The 21,947-nt window shown below is 48.9% G+C and overlaps 1 protein-coding gene across 1 annotated transcript in view; it reads left to right on the forward strand.

Moving 5' to 3' along the window:
• The window catches only part of SNTG2 (syntrophin gamma 2), a gene marked incomplete at its 5' end in the record, with an annotated part of 196,553 nt that overhangs the window by 114,273 nt on the left and 60,333 nt on the right, over positions 1-21,947 (forward strand). The window contains one exon of the mRNA XM_082671777.1: positions 16,774-16,901. Within this exon, the coding sequence (XP_082527903.1) occupies positions 16,774-16,901 (128 nt within the window). The remainder of the gene's footprint in view (positions 1-16,773; positions 16,902-21,947) is intronic.

Consider the following 21,947-nt stretch of genomic DNA (forward strand, 5'->3'; position numbering starts at 1 on the left):
GATTCATGCGATGAGACTTTTCAGTGTTTTAAAATGAATTTTACCAAGATTGTTTAGTGACTGGAAAACACATCATGTTAATTTTCAAAAGCGTATATAGTGAGGAACACAATAATTTACAAAGGCATTGGAAAATAAACAATATGTGCCAAATGCTGCAATGACTATCTATAGAAGGAAAGAATGTGGGTCACCTTAATGTTCTTCCTTATATATATGGATCTATTTACTAATAATAGTATTAACAACAATTTACATAGTAGTTATTACATAGCAGGAATCTTTCTAAATATTACGTATCTGTCATGATTACCTTTTTTGTATGGGAGAAGGTAAAACCCTGAGGCACAAGAATGTAACTCGTTTTCCAAGGGGACACAGCTAGTGCCTGCTCGTATAGGAAGGAAACACAGCTAGTGCATGCTAGCACATAGGAGGGAAACAGATCGTGCCTGCTAGTACATAGGAAGGGGACACAGCTAGTGCATGCTAGCACATAGGAGGGAAACACAGATCGTGCCTGCTAGTACACAGGAAGGGAACACAGCTAGTGCATGCTAGTGCACACCAAGGAAACAGCTGGTGCATACTCAAGTCAGAATTGGAACTCCATGATCTGGTCCTGGAGCCCTGCTCGAACCTGATGGAACGGCTCAAGTAACTATTATTGAAATGGATCTGTTTCTCTTCCATTATCAATTCACGAGATGTTGATTTTTCTCTCTTGTAACTCAGAAGTCATTTTTCTCTCGTGTAATTTCTGTGCCATCTTTTTCACATGAACCAAGTCTGTTCCTAATGATCTTGACACAGGAAATGCTGCACCTTTGCTTGCACTGGTGCCTCAGCTCTGCGGGTCGTAGGATTCCATTAGGGCGTCGTTCCACCTCTGAAGCCCCCCAGTCCTGTTTAATAATATCATGTTTTTCTAAAAACTTGCACACTCCTCTGACTTTCATCCTGTGCATCCGCGTTTCATTGACCTGTGTCTTAAGTAGATTCTGGTAGCTCTAAATCTTCACTTGGCTTCCAAACTGGCCTGATTTACCACCACTCAGTGAAGAGTTTAAGAACCAGGCCCTATTTTTACTCCATCATTCGTGTTTCATAAGATACTTTTAATCTTATCATAATAATGATTTCAATTTGAAGAGTATAACAGTAACCTGTTGTCAGATACGTTCATTTGCTTTTAAATTATTGTATTGCTGTAATATTTAAAAATTTATGTGACTTAAATACTCTAGATACTTGCTGTCTTCACAAAATTAATGAATTCATTTCATTAAGATAAGAAGCCAAGCGTTTCCACTCAAAATATGTCAAATTCAAATAGAAAAATTATTTACATATTTCTGTGGCATGCTGAGACCATATAGTACAGCACAGCTCTTTCATTCCTGAGATATAGGTCTTAAATTTGCTGCAGAAAAATATTTTAGAACGAACCTTCTCTCTCAATAATAATTAATATTTGATGGTTAATTGAGCCTTTAAGAGATGCCCTTTGGAGAGAAAACAAAACTTATTTTAGTGGGAAACACACTTGATTAAAAGTTGACAGATATGACACTTCTGTAGAATATGTGAACATAGTTTGTGCAAAGCTGCCTGCGTTTGCTTAAATTACTTTCCTGAGATGCACTTGTCATTGATCCCCGTAACCTTGGTGACCTGTTGATAGGTCGCCTCCCAAAAAAACCCCAGCACACCTGCTGCGCTGGGTTTCCAGGGGCGTCTTGTCCATGCGCACCTGCTCTGTCCAGGGCTTCACGCAGGACAGTCCGACTGTCCAGGCAGGGCCGGGCCCCTGACAGATTCAGGTGCAGCTTGACAGGAGGCATTTTCAGAGAAAATTAGAGCTGGAAATGCCGTAAAAGCTGAAGCTCTGGGTCTGTTTTAAAAAGAACTGGGGGACTTCCCTGGTGGTCCAGTGGCTAAGACTGCGCTCCCAATGCAGGGGGCCCGGGTTCGATCCCTGGTCAGGGAACGACATCCCACAAGCTGCGACTAAGACCCGGCGCGGCCAAATAAATAAATAAATATATTTTTTAAAAACAGTTATTTCCCAAAAAAGAAAAGAAAAGAAAAGAATTGGGCAGAAGAGGATGCCTCTGAAGCCTCCACAGGGGCCAAGGCACTTGCTTTCCGTCTCTGAGCGAAATTACCACCATCAGGAGGGGGGCCGGTGAGAAGCCAACACAGAAAGCGTTCAGGACTGACGCCCAGCAAAGCATATTAAGGCCGCTTTATCAGGGCCGCGGCCCGGCTGCCACCGGCCTCACGGCTTCCGTGGGACAGAGCGAGATTGTGCACTTCCTCCTTAGGAGCTTGGTGGCCCCCCCGAAGCTCTTCCCTGATACGAAGTCCCCCCACTTGCTGGGCCCGAGGCGCCCTCGCTCTGCTGCCCCCGCAGCTGTCGCCCTTAGGCCTCTGGTCTCAGTGGGTCATCCGCCAGGCTGTTCCGGACGCCGGGGACACGGCCAGCCTGTCCCAGCGCCCCAGGACCCAGCTCACGGGAGGAGGGAGCAGGGCCAGTGCTCCCCGGGACCCTCCCTCCCCAGCTCCCCACCGGTGGTCCTCAGGTGATGCCTCTGACTGCCAGTGTGGACGGCCAGCTTGGGTCCGGCCGCGGCCCGGGTCAGCCGGCCCTCTCAGGTCACCCCAGCATCAGCCGGCGACACCTTCACATCCAGTTGGCGACACTGCCGACAGCCCAGGCTCCCGGCCCGAGGCCCTGTGGGACAGCCTGCTCACGAGAGCTCCTCCCTGGAGACTTTCAGTGAGAATCCCTGTGTCCTAATGTGTGAAAGACTGTTTCCCCAGCAGAGCGAGTGACTGGCCGGGGAGATGGATTCGTAGCCTCTGGGACGCTTGGGAAGTACACCCTGTGCTGGCCGCTTGGCCTGCGTGGACCCTGGGTTCTACGCGGCCAGGCGGCTCCCCAGGAAAGGCCAGGGTGTGTCCCTGATGCTGACCCTGAGAGCAGCGGCACAGTGTGGCCGCCCAGGCGCGGTGGAGGGCCGTCCCTTCCTCACTGACTCCAGAGCCTCTTGGAAAGTGACGAGAAGACAGACAAGGGGCGGGGGCAGGCAGGGAGGCTGCTTCCCCAGGCCCGGGCCTCCTTTCCTGTCCCGCCTCATGCATGACCCTGCAGCCCCTGGGAGCAGGCCAGGCCCCAGGGCTGGAAGGTGGGTCTCGTCCCTCCGATGTCACCAGTATGGTCCCTCCACTCCCCACCTGCCTCAGAGATGGATGTTTCATTGTTGCAGTGATGGAAAGACAGAAACGTGTAGGAGGCCTGTCAGGGTGACGCACTAGGTGTCTCTTCCTGCAGCGTTGCTTATCTCTCCTGAAAAAACGTCTTCGTAACAAAGTCACCTCCGGCACTGGGAGCTGTGAATACGCTGCCACTCTGAGGGTCGTCGGGAGAAACTAGACCGTACAGGTGAGCATCACTCAGCACGTCAGAGGAGGTGACTGTTTACGTGGATCCCTTACCCCACGCGGCATAAGAACAGAAGCCTATCGTCTTCTCAAGCTTCTAGATATTTAACAGAAATGTAAAGGGAGCACTAGCGTGGACACCCTGCAACTCTGGCTGGCGTCTGTGACGTGAGAGAGAAGAGCTCAGGTTAGACCAAGTTCAACAGCCATGGGGGTAGGCCAAGTTCAACAGCCATGGGGGGTGAGTAACTCAGAGAACTAACTGTACCCTGAGGATCCAGAGTTTTCTTCTTGGGCAAAATATTCCAAGTATGTCTCATCCAGGAGACATTTCTTGAGTGTGTAAATAGGACAGTTTTATTGGTAAATTTACAGATTTAAATTCAGAGAACTCAAAGCACAGAGTAGTGAATGCTCTCTAAATGAGTCCTTCCTCCAAGCCGGGTTCCGGGCGCGTGTGCCGATGGACGCCAGACTGGACCAGCCGGAGGCCGACCCGCCCGGGCCCCTAGGGCTCGAGCCGCACCAGGGGCTTTTGAAATACTTTTGGCAGAGATGGTCACGTCCTGACAGACGCTTTGGACCCCTGTGATTTGGGTTCCGCGACAGTGTTTCAGGCCGTGGGACCGTCACACCCGTGAGGACCTGGCTCAGATACAGTGACCGTCTCAGTGCAAACCAGGGATGAGGTTCTGGTGGAAGAAAGTCTTCTCTGCACGAAACTCACCGGCTTCGTCTCATGGACCTGCGGCTGCCTTCACTGCACAGCAAACACGGACACAAACCCAGACCGTTCCCAGGAGACTGGCATGCGGATTTAAAATGGTTAAATCTGTGGTTTTGTGGAATGTATGTATTTTAAAACGCCTGTAAAATATTGACCAATAATTTATTTAATTTAGAAAATTATAAGAATTCTGGACTAAAAGTCAAATTTTGTAGGAATCCTGGGTCCCTTCACTGAGCCTGTTTTAACCCTTGTTGATTTTCATGTAAAAAGGGGCTAGATACACTTTTACTGCTGCCTTACAGTGCTGTTATATTAAATATTTGTTTGTTTTGTGTTCAAAGGCTAAGACCCCAGGCTGCACCTGTTACCAAGCCCCGCCGAGCCCCAAGTGCCCTTCTTCCTGGGGGGGCGGCCGGGGGTTGCGGTCCTCGGGCCGAGCAGGGCTGTGGCGGGAGTGCGGCTCGGGGCCGGGACGGGCAGGCTATGGGGCAGCAGCAGGTGGCTTAGAAGGTAAGGAACGGGGCCTGGACCGTCACACACACCAGAGATGAAAGCACGAGGAGGGTGATTTCTGGAGTAAAAATTACCGCGGGGAAGTCATGACAGAGCGCTGAAGGAGAAATTACAGTGGAGACACAGTGTGACCACCAACTCTTTCCCCGGAATGAGCGCAAGGCCCGCCGTATGTCAGCGTGATTACGGTTTTTAAAAATAAGAAATACAGAAGCATCGCCTAGGAATACTGTTCCAAAGGGGCCATCCTACTGCGGTCAGAATAATCCGCCATAGAAACGTTATGCTCTCATCCCAAATTAGATACTGACAGTAAAATTAATTATATAATTATAAAAAAACTTCCCGTAAAGAAAAACTGTTCTCTTAAGAATATGCTGGGAAACTCTGAGCTAACTGCTCAGTCTATTGCGTCTGCCTTTCTGTCCTAAATCTCTGAGTCCTGAAAAAATAGTATTTCATGTTTTTGTGTTTTTGACAGTTCAGGTTTAAAATTCCAATCTAGTATCTGGGCCAACATCCAAAATGCAGTGTAACTGTTTCATATCCAATTTTAGGTCTTTCTAGTTGGGGAAAAAAATAATCTGTTTTCTCAGATGATGTTGGATTCTTTTTTTCAATTTTTTAAAAAGTATAGATTTGGTGCATCTTGTTTCCCCCCAAAAAAGAAGTGTTTATAAAAGTTCTATATAAATAATTTTGTTCTAATCAGTTGCACTTTTGAAAACACTAACCTTATGATATATGGTCAATATGTAGTAAGGCAGGGAGCATTTTCAGAACGTGTCTGTTTGGGGGACGGTGACGGAGAGTAAATTCGGATGCATCTACCAAAGACAAGGTGGGGCTGTGTATCGATGTTGAGGTCACTCCCTGCAGTTTCCGTAGTCGAACTCCGATTCCCAGCTCACACAATGAAGAACCAAGTTCTGAGGCATTTACTCGGTGCGGACGCGCTTCCCACCCAGAGGTTCTGGTCTCTCAGTTCTGAAGTGAATACGTGGACGAGATTATTTGGGAGCAGTTCCTGGTTCTCTCTGCTGTGATCCCCTTTATCGATGTTACGACATCGCTAGGTGATTTCTGTTCCCCCGGTTCTTCTTCCTCTAAAAGATACTAAAGGATCTTATGGGCACGGAGGACCCTGATAAAGTAAGCCAGGTCTAAACGGTAATGCCAGCTTCTTTAGTGCAGGAGATCTGGGGCCACAGGAGTAGGGGCAGCATTGCTCTAAGGCGAAGACGGCCTGGAAGGCTGCCCCCCGTGAACAAGGCTGGTGGGGAGACGCCCCAAGTGCGGCCGCCTGATGCCGAGGGGCGGAGCCAGCCTGTCCTGCTGGACTCGTCGTTTTTGAGCAAAGTCTGAGCAGGTGAAGGGGCCTCGGGCATGGGGGTCACAGCGTCTGGGCGACGTGAGACCCATGGGGGAGGCAGGGTTCATGCTGAAGGGGCAGGCGTGGGGCACAGGACCAAGGACAGAGGGGGAGCTGGAGGGCAGTGGGGGGCTCTGCCTGCTTGTCCCTAAGCAGGCATGTGGGGCAGCCCTGGACTCCTTAGCCCCTGTTTCCCGTGAACCTGGGACCCCGCGTCCCCGTCGGTCCCTGAATCAGGCCTGGCGACTCAGAGCCGGCATGCCACATCCCCTCGGTGTCCGCAGGGCACCGGGAGCTTGGGGACGGCCTGAGCAGGCAGCAGCAGCAGCTGTCGCAATCCGATGGGAAGACCCAGGGCTCCAGGAGGCGTCCCCGCCGCACCCGAGGCCCCGCCGGCCTCTGCTGGCTCGTCTGCTCTTCGTCCTGAGACGGACCGACACGAGGACACAGAGGCTCGGCCCTTTGGACGCCAGGTCTCGGGAAGGACAGTCAGTGGACGGAAACTCTGAGCTGCGCTGGGTTTCTCCAGAAGCACAGAATTGACTCTCCCGGGGGAAGGTGAAAAGCAGGCGTGTCCGTGGGTTCCCAGCACTCCTCCGAGGGGCTGGACCCCACTTGGCGGCACAGGGAGTTGCAGTTCATTCCTTGAAGACAGTCAGGGCCTGCAGTCCACCGCACGTTTCCCAGGAAGCGCGGTGTGCGGGGTCGCCGACCGAACTTCTCCCGACTCCGCTAAAATGACTCAAGATGTGGAAACGATAGGGCCGCAGGGAGAACGGACTTGCGGCTCACAGAAGCCAGACCTGCCATGTTCGGGGAGCTGGTGCAGGCGCGGGGCTCGGGCTGCTGTCCACACCTGCGGGCGGCCGGCGTGCTCGGGCCGGAAGGGCAGCAGCCTCTCCACGGGGCCGGTTACTGTTTCACAAGGCAGCAGACCGCGGTTTGCCCTTCCCTCCACGTCACCTGTCACCCTCTCCTCTTTAGAAGCCAAAATGCCCAGAAAATCAAAGAGGGAGAGGGCAGGTGGGGCTGTTACCTGGGCCCCGGAGCTGGCCTGGCGGGGCAGCTGTCCCCTCCCTGGGTGTCCTGCCCGCTGCTCACAGACCCCGGCAGCACCCTCAGTGGTCTCACCCTGTGACCGCATAAGGCCATGAAGTTCACATAACTCTCACAGAGTTAAAGTATTGGGGTAATTGGGACTTTTCACAGAAATCCTTCCTTCTTAGGACTTACTAGATGCTTAGAGATTTCAGATTCCCTCAAGTCCTGAAGTCCTTGCAGGGATAGCTGTCATCTTGGACGGTGTTTTACAGTTCTGGTCACTTCCAACTAAGGCACCCTCACAGGGTTCTGTATCTCTGTTTGCAATACTGAAATACTGTTCTTTGCCATTATTATTGTGCCATAGTAGAGTCTTAAATTATATATGAAATAGGCCCGTCCTCCAGCAAAATCTTTAAAGGTAGAAAGTACAGACTGCGACCCACAGGCATGTGTGTCTGCTGGGTAGACACCTTGTTTGAATTGAACATGACGTGGTAAATACTTAGCTACTTGCTAGTTTTTGAGTCTTTCCCTTAGGTTTAATAATTGTCTTTATTGATCAAAACTTTTAGAAGGGAATAGAAGTCACATTATTGGGCTTATCGAAAAACAACATCTGGGCATTACAGCATGCCATGAAGAAGGACCTTCTGAGAGCCATGCAGAATAAAGCCGGGGTTTGGAATTTCCTGTCTGCTGTCTGTGTCACTGAAGGCTTCATGTCACATTCTCAACATCTCCTGTGAGCAGTCAATTCATAATGTTTGCACCATGCTAGGTCAGAATATCCAAAATCCAGACCTTCAGTAATACCACCAAATACCTGCCGTCCATTCTAGTGACTTACTAGTTAATTTCATGGAAATAAGCATTATTATTATTATTTTATTATTATTATTACATGGCTGTGGAACGTAACCTATGAGCCCAACCTGCAAAGTATCAAGCTGGATACAGAGAGCACACGAACAAACACAAATTACATAATACTCCCTTCTCATATGAAGCCATTCTTGATAATCATTTTAACCATCATGTTTTATTCTAAGTATTCTTAAAACTTGCAGTTGATACAGGCACACCTCACTTTATTTTGCTTTGCAGATCCTGGGTTGTTTACAAGTTGAAGGTTTGTGGCAACCCCACCCAAGCAAGTCTGTCCGTGCCATTTTTGCAACAGCATTTTCTCACTTCATGTCTTTGTGTCACATTTTGGTAATTCTCTCAATATTGTAGACTTTTTCATTTGTATTATGCTTGTTACGGTCATCTGTGATCGGTGATCCTTGAGGTTACTGCTGTAATTGTGGGGGGCAGGGTCACAAACCTCACCCATATGACAGTGAACTGAATTGATAGATGTTGTGTGTGTGCTGACTGCTCCACCAACCGGCCATCTCCCCATCTCTCCCTCTCCTCGGGCCTCCCTATTCCCTGAGACACAATATTGAAATTAGGCCAATTCATAACCCTACAGTGGCCCCTAAGTGTTCAAGTGGAAGGAAGAGTCGCATGTCTCTCACTTTAAATGGCTGAACTTAGTGAGGAAGGCATGTCAGAAGAAGCCGAGATAGGCTGAAAGCTTGGATTCTTGTGCCAGAGTTAGGCAAGCTGTGAATGCAAAGGAAAGTTCTTGAAGGAAATTACAAGTGCTACTCTAGTGAACACACAAATGATGAGGAAGTGAAACAGCCTGATTGCTGATACGGAGAAGATGTGAGTGGTCTGGATAGAAGATCAAACCAGCCACAACATTCCCTTAAGCCAAAGCTCAATCCAGAGTAAGGCCCTAACTCTCTTCAATTCTGTGAAGGCTGAGGCAGGTGAGGAAACTGCCAAAGAAAAGTTTGAAGCTAGCAGAGGTTGGTTCACGAGGCTTAAGGAAAGATGCCATGTCTCCATGACGTCACAAGTGCAAGGTGAAGCCGCAGTAAGGTGACCAGAAAATCTAGCTAAGATAATTAATGAAGGTGGCTACACTAAACAACAGGTATTCAATGTAGAGAAACAGCCTTCTGTGAGAAGATGCCATCTAGGACTTTCATAGCTGAAGAGGACAAGTCGATGCCTGGCTTCAAAGGACAGGCTGACTCTCGTCAGGGGCTAAAACAGCTGGCGACTTTCAGTTGAAACCAGTGCTCATTTACCATCTGAAAATCCTAGGGCCCTTGAGAATTATGCTAACTCTACTCTGCCTGTGCTCTACAAATGGAACAAAGCCTGAATGACAGCACATTTGTTTACAGCATGGTTTGCTGAATGTTTTAGGTCCACTGGTGAGACTTACTGCTCAGAAAAAGAGATTCCTTTCAACATATTACTGCTCACTGACAATGTACCTGGTCACCCAAGAGCTCTGATGGAGATGAACAGCAGAATTCATGTTGTTTTCAGGCCTGCTAACACCCATCCATTCTGCCCATGGATCAAGGAGTAATTTCAACTTTCAAGTTTTATTATTTAAGAAGTGCATTTCATAAGGCTATAGCTGCCATATACAGTGATTCCTCTGATGGGTAATGTCAACTGAAAACAATCTGGAAAGATTCACCATTCTAGATGCCATTAAGAACATCTGTGATTCCTGGGAAGAGGTCAAAATATCAACATTAACAGGAGTTTGGAAGAAGTTTCTTCCAAAACTGTTTATAAAATTCTCCCGTTTTGGGGAAAATCCGTGAGCACCCAAAGGATAAGATGAAGATGCACCAAGAAAAACCAACCCAGTGTATCTCCTGCAAAAATAAATACCCTGTTACACTGGAAAATAAGGCATTTGTGCTCAGGTGCTGGGCAGCTGGCAGTTTCACACAGTGACCCTTGAAAAGAGAGAACATCACAAGTTAAGTATCACCTGGGGACAGTGGAACTCAAACATAGTGCATGGTCCTGCTGCACTGAGAAGCAAAAATAAGGACGTAGGGCTTCTGAATCAGCTAGAATCTGGGCGACAAGGCACCAGAGAGTCATAACCCGAAGGAGGTGGCAGAGGGGGAGTCAGAAGATTTGGAGTGTTGGGCCCCTCCCTGGCTGAATGTAGGATACGCATGCACAGGGAAATACTATCAGTGCCCACCCAGGAAAGGCTGCTGAGGGGTAGGAGCAAACGAAGATGCTAGAGGTCAAGCAGTAGGGATGAAATTGCATTTCCCCTTTCCCGGAATGGGGAAGATTTAACGCCCCCGGACATGGCGGCTGAGACCTCAGAAAGGCTGCACTTTGTCACTGAGACCATATTAAACCTGTCTTAACAGAGTCCAAAACCAAGCTTTGAAAACATCTGTAGAGACAACAGAGTTTGGGGCTGATTCCTCTTAAGTTACAGAGTTTAGTAAACAGCTTAGATTTTCCAAAAACCCACCTCAACAAAGCTTAAAACTTCCTAATTTTAAGGTGCTTAAATAACTGAACTGCCTGTTGAACAAAAAACAGCTCTTTAGAGGAAGATAATATAATCCATAGTCCCTGCCCTAGGTTACAATGTCCAGTATGCAATCAAAAGTTACTAGTGACGCAAAGAAGCGAGACAAAGTGATATAAAGCTAAGAAAAGCTCAGTCAGTAGAAATAGACCCCACATGATGTTGTATTTAGCCAACAAAGACCTTAACACAATAGTTATTGATACCTTCAAAGCCTTGAGGAAAATACGGTTTTAATGGTTGAATAGATAGGAACTCTGAGTAAAGAAATTGAGATTTCAAAAATGAAACAAATGATAATTGTAGAACTGAAAGTGCAGTAACTAGAATTTTAAGAAAATAAAAAAATCTACCGGATAGGCTTCATATGAATTAAAGATGGCATAAGGCCTGGCGGTAAACTTGGAGACACACCAACAGAAATCTGCCCATCTGAAGAACAGGAAAAAGACTGAAAAGCAAGGGAGCACCAGTGACCTGTGGCATAACTCAAGTGGACCAAGGCTACGTGTACTTGGAGTCCAGAAGGAAAATGGGAACGAAGACAAAGCTGGATGAATACAAAGAAAACTATACGTCAGCAGATCCCAGTCAAACTGTTGAAAGTCAAAGAAGAGAAAATCTAGGTAGAAGCCAGATTTTTATAAAAGACGTATTATTTACATAGGAACAGAGAAATGAATGAATATCTATTTAGAATTCTATATCCAGGGGAATATATTCTTCAAAAGTGAGGGGATACAAACGTTTCAAAAGAAATTTAAGCTGAGAGAAAATATCACCAGCAGACCTGCACTACCTGAGATACTAAAAGATGCTCTTCAGGCTGAAAGGACAAGACACCAGATGGAGACTTACACATACAGGAAGAAGTAAAGAGCAGCATAAATGGTAAATAAGTGGGTGTGTGTATAAAATATCTATTTTCCTTATCATAATTTCCTTTAAATATAAATACTTCAGAGGACAAAATGATAAGACAGTAAAATGGAGTTGATAATGTATGTTGAAGTAAAAGATGTAGCAAGAATAGCACAAAGGATGGGGTCAGGTAAATTGAATTATTCTGCTGTAAAGTTCTTATATTTGTGACATGAGGTGTAGGAACAGTGATGTGTCAGATGGGAATTTTGCAGTGATACAATATAATACATAAGCATTGATAAATTAAGAATATGTATTATGATTCCTACAACTAATGAGAAGATAAAAGAGAATAATGAAAAAAATTGATCAACCCCTTAAAAATAGTATGTTCAATAGAGCAGAAAAATCAAGAGGAACAAATAAGAAATAGGAATTAAATAATAATTAAACCTAGTGACATAAGAGTTATAATAAATGTAAATGGACTAAATGTTCCAATTAAAAGGTACAAGTTGTCAGACTGGATTTGATAAAAAGAAAGGCCCAACTCTATGCTTTCTACTGAAATTATAATTTAAACGTAAAGATGCAAATAGGTGGTGATTAAAAGAGTGGAGAACATATATTTTATAAACAGAAACCGAATAATTGTGGCTATATTAAGATCTGACAAAGTAGTCTTTAAGGCAATGAGTGTACAAAGAAGAATGTTGCATTATGATTAAAAGACCAATTCATCAGGAAAATGTAATAATCCTGGATGGAGTTTGCACTTAGTAACAGAGCTTCCGAATATAAGAACCAAACCTGGCAGAAATGGCAGAAACAGACAAACTCATAGTCATACTTGGAGATTTTAATACTCTTTGCTCAGAAGTTGATGGGACAAGTAGGCAAAACATCAGTAAGGAGATAGAGGATGTAACCGACCTTCTGAGTCAACTAACTGGCTCACAGCATACTGTGTCCAAAGTCTGTAGAATCAATGTTCCTTTCAAGTGAACATGGAACATTCATCAAGATGGGTCACGTGCAAGGCCATGGAAGACTGTTCAGGGCAGCAAAGGCTTATAGAAAACTCAAGTATTCTGTAATTGGTGAATCCTGTCAAAGAATATGTCCATTTCACAGACACTTTCAGGAAATAGAAGATTTGCTGCATCCCAGCTAACTCTACGAGGCCAGAATAATTTTACGAGAATCTTTTAAAGGCGTTACATGTAAAGAATATTACAGACCAATGACCCTCATAAATGTAGATGCAAAAATCTTCAAATATATGAACAAGTCAAAGGAAGAATAATGTGTCATGAGCAAATGAGGTTTATCTGAGGAATGCAAGCTTGGCACCCAAATTTAACTGATAACGCAGCACTTTTATTTAGATTGTTCTTAAACTGGGAATGATTCAGATCTCCTTCAACAGGTGAATGGATAAAGACATGCTGGCAGATGCAGACAGTAGACTACGACTCAGTGATGAAAATGAATAATCTGCTGGAATACGCAGTGATGAGGATCCTCTCACAGCCTCCTGCCGAGAGAAGGAAGCCTCACCCACAAGTATGTCCTGTATGATTCTAGGCATAGAAGCCCTAGAAGACTCAGAGTAATCTATAGTGACGGAAGTCAGACCAGTGGCTGCCTCGTGCAGGACAGAAGTCAGACCAGTGGCTGCCTTGTGCAGGAGGCGCAGGGAACTTTTCTTGGTGGCTGGGGTGGAATTATTCTGTATTCTAATTTAGGGCTTGGTTGCGTGAGGTGGATACATTTGTCAAAACTCATCAAACTGTGCACCTAAATCAGTACATGTCATTATACATAATTGACGCCTCAGTATAGTTCAGTTAAAAATAGAAGAATAAAGTGGAAAGTCCTCAACCATTCAAAGTAGAGATGTGGCAATACCTTAAAAGTTGGCTTCAAATTTCCCAGTTAAACATCAAGTATTGAACGTTGAACATTTTTCATGAAAAAGATGACTCGAAGACGTATCCCAGCACCCAAGAAATGAGACAGGGGAGGAGTGGAAGATGCACAGGTAGAGCGTTTGAGAAAAAGAAGGTCCGCCCTCACTAGTTTGCCACTCGTATTCGTGACGTCAGGGAAAGCGTGATCGTGGCTGTAATGCAGCATCCTTGGCTGTCACTCCTTCAGAATCCTCTGTGGTGCATAGCCCTCTGCAGGCAGTGAGTTCCATGGGGAGCGTCCCGTCACGCTAGGGATCCCAAAAACCAGGTGAGATGCTGTCCCACGAGGTAGAACCTCCACTGAGCCATCTCAGCTCAGAATCTCCAGCTCAAAGAAACCAAGAGGTCCTAGAGTAAACGGTCCTGTGAGTTGCTGGGTCACATATAAATGTTTTAGAACCAGGACGGCCTTCTTTTCCTCACTCCTCTGACGCCTTTGACTGGTGTCAAATGGAAGGAAACACGACTTGTCCCTCCTCCTCTAAAATCGATGTCTTGGGTGGTGGGTAGCAGTAGATGGTGTCGTAAGACCTGAGTTCCCTGGGCTGTGCCGCACGATCAGGAGAGCTGACGGGTACAACCCACGGCGTTTCGGTTCAGCTGGGGGGACCACGCCTCGTGATCTCTGCGAGCTCTAAAGCTGATGTACCATTTCGGGCTGAAATTAGAATCATGATCTGCTTCCTGCGGGTGACGAGCTCCCCTCAGACGCGGACTTGCACACACAGGGGAAGCCTGCCCAGACCTTGAGCGGCCCCAGCCTTGACCACAGGTTCTGGAAGGTCTGTCCGGGCACAACTTTCCTGGTGTCCCATCAGGCGCGAGAGCTCCGGGCTCCCGCAGTGCTGGGGCCCGCAGTCTGTTTTCCCCCAGACCCCAGGGCTTGCAGCTACAGAGGGCAGGCAGCTACTGTCCTGCAGCCCATGGCAGGAGTCCAGGGATGGAGCAAGCTTGGAGGGGACCCCAGCCAGGCTCCTCCTCCTTTCCCAGGCATCCCCTGAACCCACCATCAAGGAAGCCACGTGAGCATCACAGAAACCCCCACTGGTCCACGGAGACCTGGTGTCCTCCTTCAGCCTCAAGGTTCTCAGGATTATACAAAGTATTTTTCCAGAGGAAACACTGGTCAAACCTGACATGAAACTCTGGGCTTGTCAGTGGCCCCTGAGGTAGAAGCTTTCCAAAGCAGAGGGAACAAAAAGCTTCCTTTAAAAAGTTATAGTCTGTTGCTAAAATGTGCCCTATAGGTTATGAAATGCAACCTGATTTTATAAAGGAAAAAATTGTTTTCCTTAGTGGGGAATCGCTTTTTATCCTACATTTTGAAAAGCCCATTTAAAATGATTTTATTTAATAACCGTATTGTGCTCATTTAAATACTGCTCATTACGCACGGAATCCATTATGACACTTTAAGTGGTGGTTTTGCAGAATTATTCTCGTAACTCTGACTATTGATGCCTGTTGTCGCTTACAAGTTTGAATCAGTGAGGGCAGCAAACCGCATTCAAAGAAAATGCACGAAACGTTATTCCTGGTGAACTCTGATACCTTAAATGCAGTGTTGTGAATGCAAATAACAGTGATAAAACTCAGTGAACACTGATAGCTGAAGACACGCCGCAACGTATAATAAATTACAGAGAATTCTTACACGCAGCAGCAGTACATGTAGGCAAACGGGTGTCTCAGTAAAGCCAGTGTGAAATCCATAGTAAAGTAATAAGTCTGTAGGCCTTCCAGTGCTGTGTCATGTGTACACCAAAAGCAAATATTCTATCGGACACTAGAACATGATGCAAAAAGGTGACAATAAATGAGCATTAATAAAATCTAGTTTAATCTTCTAATGTTACAGTACCTTTGCTTTTGAGCTATTGGCCGTGGAATTAATAAATTTAAATAAAGAATGTTATGAGGACAACCCAAACCCAGCCTCTGGTTGCTTGGAATCCAGGCATTGGCAGGGCTGCTCCTTCCAAAGGCTCCAGAGGAGGGTCCTTCCTGCCCACTCCCGCTCTTGGTAGCCCCCGCACCGCCCCGGGCATCCTGGTCGTTCGGCCATGTGGCTTCCGTCTCTGCCTCTGCCTTTGCAAGGCCCTGCTCCCTCCTGTCTGGGTTCCCCTGTATCCCTCTGGTAAGGATAGATGCCACAGCGTTGAGGGTGCCCAAATAGTCCAGGTACATACCCTAAATTTAATCACACACGCGGGGACTCCTTGTCCAAATAAGGTACCAGGTCCCGGGATTAGGCCCCGATATGTTTTCTCCGGGGGTGGCCTGAGACGGTCAGACACTAGACTCGTCGGGAGTTTGGCCTGGAAGGAATCCTCACCGTAAGAGGGGTTTCAGGTCTTGCTGGAGTCTTAGAGTGGAGGTGAGTCCGCAGCATTCTAGCACCGCGCGTCCCACGCAGCCTTAGCCGTCCCAGTAAGAGCCCGTTTCCAGCGCTCACCATCGCCACCCTGCAGGCCCTGCTTTCCTTAGCGAGGCCCTTCCCCCATATTCCCGACGACCCCTGTCGGGACAGCACAGAAGTGGCCTCCCTGATCTGGGGGCCTTTCCAGCGCTCCCAGGCAGATCCAGCTTTGCCGTCCTAACTAGTGCCCCGGGGACTCACACCTTGCTCTGGCCGCCCGTCCCTGAGCTAGAAGGTGCCGGGAAAACCTGCCCTTGTGGCTGGGAGTCACGGCTGCCGCGAGGATGCTTCCGAGTGACGGAAGCCGGCGTCCCACGAGGCGCGGCCGCGCGTGCCGGGGCTGTCTTCTCCGAGGGGGCGAGACGGGCCAGCATCCGACCCTGTGACTAACTGGGCATGTGCGGCGTCCTGTCTGGTGACCTGGCTGTCTGCGTGGCTTCATTCAGGCGTTCGAGCCTCTTCCTCTTCCCCGCAGGCCCCGCCGAGGAGGGACCGGGCCACCCCTCCCCACGGGCTCCCTCTCTGCTCACCTTGGACAGACAGTGGGGACTTGGCCACTGATGAACAGGCAGGGTCTTGTGACCTAGGCACCCGTTAGCGTGTCGTCAATATTATTATGTATTGAACTCGCTCCGATTTGACCTTCCAGGGAGACGTGGTCGTTCACAGCCTTCCTGGACTCAGAGCCTTCGTCGTGTCCCTCAGGTTCCTTCCAGCTTTAGCGTCTCTCCCCGTCCCCTTCCCTGGGACTTTTCTGTCTTTGGAGCAGTATGCTGTGTGAAAACTAGAGGCAGAAAATCGTTTATGTCGAAATAGAAGAGCCGTTCTTTCTTTCCGGAGCTTTGAGAAAATGATCACGTACTTTTGCAGCAGCTGAAATGTGTCTCATTTGGGTTTGGGGGACGTGATGTCTGGGCCCGTCGGGGCCTCCCCTGTATTTGGCGCCTCCACCTGATTCTGTGGCCGTTGATTCTCGTCTGTTTTGCGCAGGCTCCGTCCTCGCCTTCTTCGCCCGTCGCTAATGAGCCAAAATATGAGAAGCGCTGGCTGGACGCCGTGTCCCTCCCTCTGTCCATGGCTCGGGTCTCACGGTGCAGAGCTGGAGCACAAAAAGTAAGGTGCGTGACCGATGTCTGGAGTGGGAAGCGCCGATAAACCCCGAGGTGCGTGTCCTTGTCTCCAGCTGGACTTAGCATTTGCAGAAATAGTCACAATATTAATAAAAGTCAAGCATCATAAGAAAACACTAGTCAGAGCAGGGGCCGATTTGCGGTCAGGAGGGTTCTGTCTAGTGGGGACTGTGTTCATTCTTCTGAGACATAGTCATCAGAAGAAGAAATCGTATTTTCAGTTTGAACTGTTAACAGAATTAGATTGGAAATAAGACTGTACTCTTATCCACGTTGCATACAATTACAGAAAAGTCAGTTAAACCCCACGGGCCTCATTTTCTTCATTAATAAAATGAGAAGGTTAGACCAGCACCAGTGTTCAAGAACTGCTCACTAGTTTTCGAGCCTGGTTAATGAAGTAACTTCAGAGTTTCACCTGTAAAGGTTGTGTGTCCCTCACGGTTTTGTGGAATAGGTAGCATTTTTCCCTCTAAGTTAGTGCAGTGTGTCATCTGTGGCCAACTGTGCTGTCCAGTCACTGTGGAAAGGCTGAGAAGTAGGTAGGTGGTGAGTTTCCTTTCATTCTCAAGAAGCTGGGGAGAGAACTGTGTGAACAAAGGAAGAGCGCTCGTTGTCCTGGAATTGAGTACTTTCTTGATGAGACACGTGTGCCCACGGAGGCCATGTTCGTGTGAACACAAAGCATCTGAAGAAGGCGCCCCTGGGTGGTCACACGCCCCTCCTTTGCCCTGGGAAGTGCTGTCAAATCCTAAGAGCAAACCAAAGGTTTCCATGTCGTTTTATGGAAACAAACATATCTTATTAGCTTTGCTGACTCTCTCATGATTTTAATGTGGGCAGGAAGATGCAAAAAGTAAAATGAATGACGAAAATTCTGCATTTCATCGAGTGTGTTTGTCTGACTCACATCAGTATTAACGTGCACGTTTAGAGGGGATGCTGTCCCCTCCCCTGCCCTGTAGCCCCCTGGTCGCACATTGAGGAGGAGGGGAAGAGGAGAGGAGGTGAGCACGTGGCCTCAAACAGCCTGAGTTACTCCTGCAGCTCCTGTGCTCTCTCCCGAGGGACCTTCGCTCTGGGGCGTGCAAGGAGCAGGTTTAGGAGTTGCCAGCTCTAAACCAAATGCTTTTTAAAATCTAAAAGCCAAAGCTCTAAACTATAGCCTGGGAAGGATTTTTAGGAGATCCTCTGAGTGGATGAAAACAAGTGGGATGAGCATGTCAGAGGTCAGCGTCCTGGGGCTTCTGTCGTCGTCCAGTTGTAGGACCAAAATTTGTCACCAGCTGCTCTGCGTTTTCCTTGTTTGGAAAGTACAGTAATTTGGCCAACGATGGTTGAGGTGCCTTAGTTTTCCGAAGACGTTTCAAAAGATTCTCTAAAGAGTAGACACATATTTAAATCTAACATTGAGATACGTATTGAAATGATAAAACTCAGTTGTGGTGAGTATGACGGTTCCCATGTCCCGTCACCTCCGGGGCTGCAGGGTTGTCCTCTGCCGGGGGCCTCTCACACCTGTTCGCTGTCAGGTGGACGTTAGTGTCAGCGGTTCTTGGGCACGGTGGGAACTAAGCTTTTCCGTAAGTTATACATCACTATTAATGAAGGTCGAATCATCGACTGCCCAGGACAGGAAAAGATGGTTCCATGAGAATTTGGGGGAGAGCATCTTGATATGAAACGAAAACAGGTGTAAAAACAGCACGATGCCCAGTGAGGGTGACAGCCGACTCCTTACAAAGTAGGGCTGCTCCTCGAGTGCTCACGTAGGAAAATAGACCACGTCTGCAGACTCTGGGAAGTAGCCACGAGACATCACAGATTCCTCAGCAGAAGCTCGTGCTTTTGGCTATTAGGTGGTTGTTAGCACATTTCTCTGACACTGCGAGGAGGAAAGCATGCTTCCTGGGGCGACTGACGGTTGTGAAGAGGGCGAGAGTTTTCTGAGCAGGACCCTCTCCGTTTTCCGTTGCTACATAACCAGTCAGTGCAAATTTAGCTTCAAAAGCGCGAGTGTGTCATCTCACAGACTCCACGGGTCAGCTGGACTGTGTGTGCCGGGGTCTCCAAGCCGATGCTGGGGTGTGACCGGGCTGCGCTCTCGCCTGAAGCCGGGGCCCTGCCCAAGGTTCTCGCTGGTTATTGGCAGAATTCAGGCCCTCGAGTCTGTAAGGCTGGGCTCCCCATCTCCGTGCTGGCTGTCACCCAAGTTCCAGGCCTCATGTCCCCTCCCCTACAAGGCGGCAACAGATGACCTCTTGTGCATGGAATCTGACCTCCTGTCTCTGACCTTCAGACCCAGATGTGAAGGGCATGAGACCACGTCGGGCCACCTGGATAATCTTCCTAATTTAAAGCCAGCTGATTTCAGGTCTGAATTACTTTTGCAGAATCCCGCCTGGCAACACCTAGCTTTGTGTCTGACAGAGTAACTGGGTGCAGCTGCCTGTGCCCTGGAGGCTGTGGTCTGAGCTAAGTGCAGGGCGTGCTCAGACCCATCTTAGGGATCTGTCCTTCGAAGACGCACTGAGCCTCGGTCTGCGGTTGGCTGTGCTTTCACGTCCCCATGACGAGTCTGGTTAGGGTCCCAGACCTGGGCTGAGCAGGGTACCGGCTTAGTGTGTGTATTTTAGGAAGCTGAGGGGTCGGGACCGTCCTTAAGGGGCTCTGGACTTGGGCGAGAAGAGGGGAGGCGGATGGTGTGGAGGAAAGAACAGGGTTTGGAGGGAACCGTCTCTAATCCCGCATTGCCTCTGGGCCTCTTGGGGCCGCGTGACCTGCCCTCAGGGAGCCCCTTCCTGATAGCCAAGCGGGCAGGACATGATGTGAATTCTCCACCGCTTCCTAAGATGGTTTATGGAGAAAGCGTAAAATAACGAGGTTTAAGGGAGCTTTAAAACCCCTTTAGAAGTGAGCTGCCAGGTGTGGGGTTACCGCCATTGTTGACTGTTTGTGGGCTGAGGAATAGGCCTGAACGGGGGAGGAGACTCAGATCCGAGCCCTCGCTGCCGCATCGCAGGCTCACCCGCGCCGGCGGATTCTTCACGCGAGGCGCTGCTATCTGTGCTTCTGCTCAGATGGGCCCTTCCCAGGGCTCTTGTTCTATGTTGGCCTGAAAAAGTGTAGGGAGTCACTTATCTCGTTCCTTTTTCCAAAGGGATGGAAGGAAACTAAAGCTTTAGTTCTATTTGTCCCACATCTTTCGTATTTGTGAAAATAACAGTGGCTGACGTCTTTTCACTGACAGTAATACCCCATGTGGCTTTGGAGGAGGTCCCCTTATTTCAGAGTAAAGAGCACGGAAGGGACCAGACGGGTTCTACAGCAGCCATACTGGAGACATCCTGCAGAGAAGCACATTTTCAAAGGTGATGCTACAAGTCAAAACTGTCCTGCTGAATACTCTGATCTGCTTTGCAAAGGACGGCTCCATGCTTAGACACTTGCGCCAAAACCCTCTCTCCTGTAGCTGGGAGATCCTCCAAGTGCAGCTCTCTTGATGCCGTGGGTCAAGCAGAGCAGGGGAGACAGGATCCCAGGGCCGTAGGCGTCTCCACAAGAGGAGGGGCTTCTGTGGGGCGGGGTTCGTGCTGGGGGGACCATAGCAGGGTCAGGAGCTCAGGGTCTGCTCTGCACTGGGGGATCGGAGAGGGGGCCCCCGGGGTCATCGTTGAGTTTGACTACATCCAGGAGGATGCAGGGTGGGGTGTCTGGGAGCAGGGCCGGGCCTGTCCTGGGGGAGCACCGTCGTCAGGGTGGGATGAGGGAGGGTCTTGGTGGCCGGACATCCTTTGTGTTTCCGTCTGCTCGGGCAGGATTTCGAGCCCTTTTCTGTCTTGTTCCTGGAGTTCGGGGAGAGCCCTCGCCTGCTGTGGGCGGGCTCGGAACTGTTTATGTTCAGCAGAAGAATCCCACAGCCGGTCTGGGAGCTGTCGGGTGTCAGGCTGGAACGGAGCACGACCCTGTGGTCCTTCCCCAGCCCCCGTGTCCTCCACCTGCCTTTTGTCTGTAGAAAAACTTTAGTCAAAGAATAAGTTTAATCAGATAAGTGAAAAATGCAGAAGCAAAGGAAAACAAACAGGACAAAATAATAAGAGTCTAGTCATTAGCAGAGTCAAGGACCTTTAGTCCCTCCTCAAGGGCTATAGATCATATTCTGAGCCGTATCCTGGGAGCCGTCTTGTAGACACTGAAACCCCGCCAGTGTCTGGTGGAAGAAGTGAACTCCACGATGACCAGGATGTAGCCATGACATAAGCTGCCACAATTCGGAGCCTTGGCCTCAGGGAATGGGAACACACTGACCCTGGAACCGAAGATTAACTGTACCTAAGACAGTCAAGATGATGCTGGTCAGAGCACGGCAGCACCAATTTCAAGGTGACCATCAGAGCGGACCGTGCTGTTTCTGCAGGGAGCCCCTCCCTCCGTCTATAAAAGCTCTTGCCCCCTGATTGTCAGTGGGGAATGGGGGGAAGTCGGCCTTTGGACAGGAGTCCACCCTGCCCCCAGGTTGCCAGCACCCAAAATAAAGCAAACTTTCCTTTCCACTTTCCTGGCCTCTTTATTGGCTTTTGAGCAGCGAGCAGCCGGACCCCACTTTCAGTAACAAGGCTGCTGTCTTTCTCAACTCACTGCGTCTTTCATTTTTTCTGAAATTTCCATCGTGGGGAGAGAAGGTTAGGGCATGTGTGCTTACTGAGAGGGAATGATGCCCTTCTAGGAATGTCCCCCAAACGTCCAGGCTCTGGCCGCACCCTGCACACGGGGTGTGGACGGCCTGGGAGCACGAGGTGGGCCAGCTTCTCCGAGACAGGAGCTGCCTGGTCGGCCGTGTCCGCAGAGTCGCGGGGAAGCCCGGCCTTGCAACAGGGTCATGACGGGACAGTGGCTGGGGTGCCAGCCGGGCTGCAGCCGCTGCGGAGGGCAGCCTGGGGAGGAGAGCCCGCCGGGGCGGCCGTCCCGCTGTGGGTGTGGACAGAGGACGCTACCCCCGGACGCCGGCGGAGAGAAGTTTCACTTCACTGTGCG

This window comes from Grampus griseus (assembly GCF_964374135.1).
Source record: "Grampus griseus genome assembly, chromosome: 15".
Taxonomy (NCBI): Eukaryota; Metazoa; Chordata; class Mammalia; order Artiodactyla; family Delphinidae; genus Grampus; species Grampus griseus.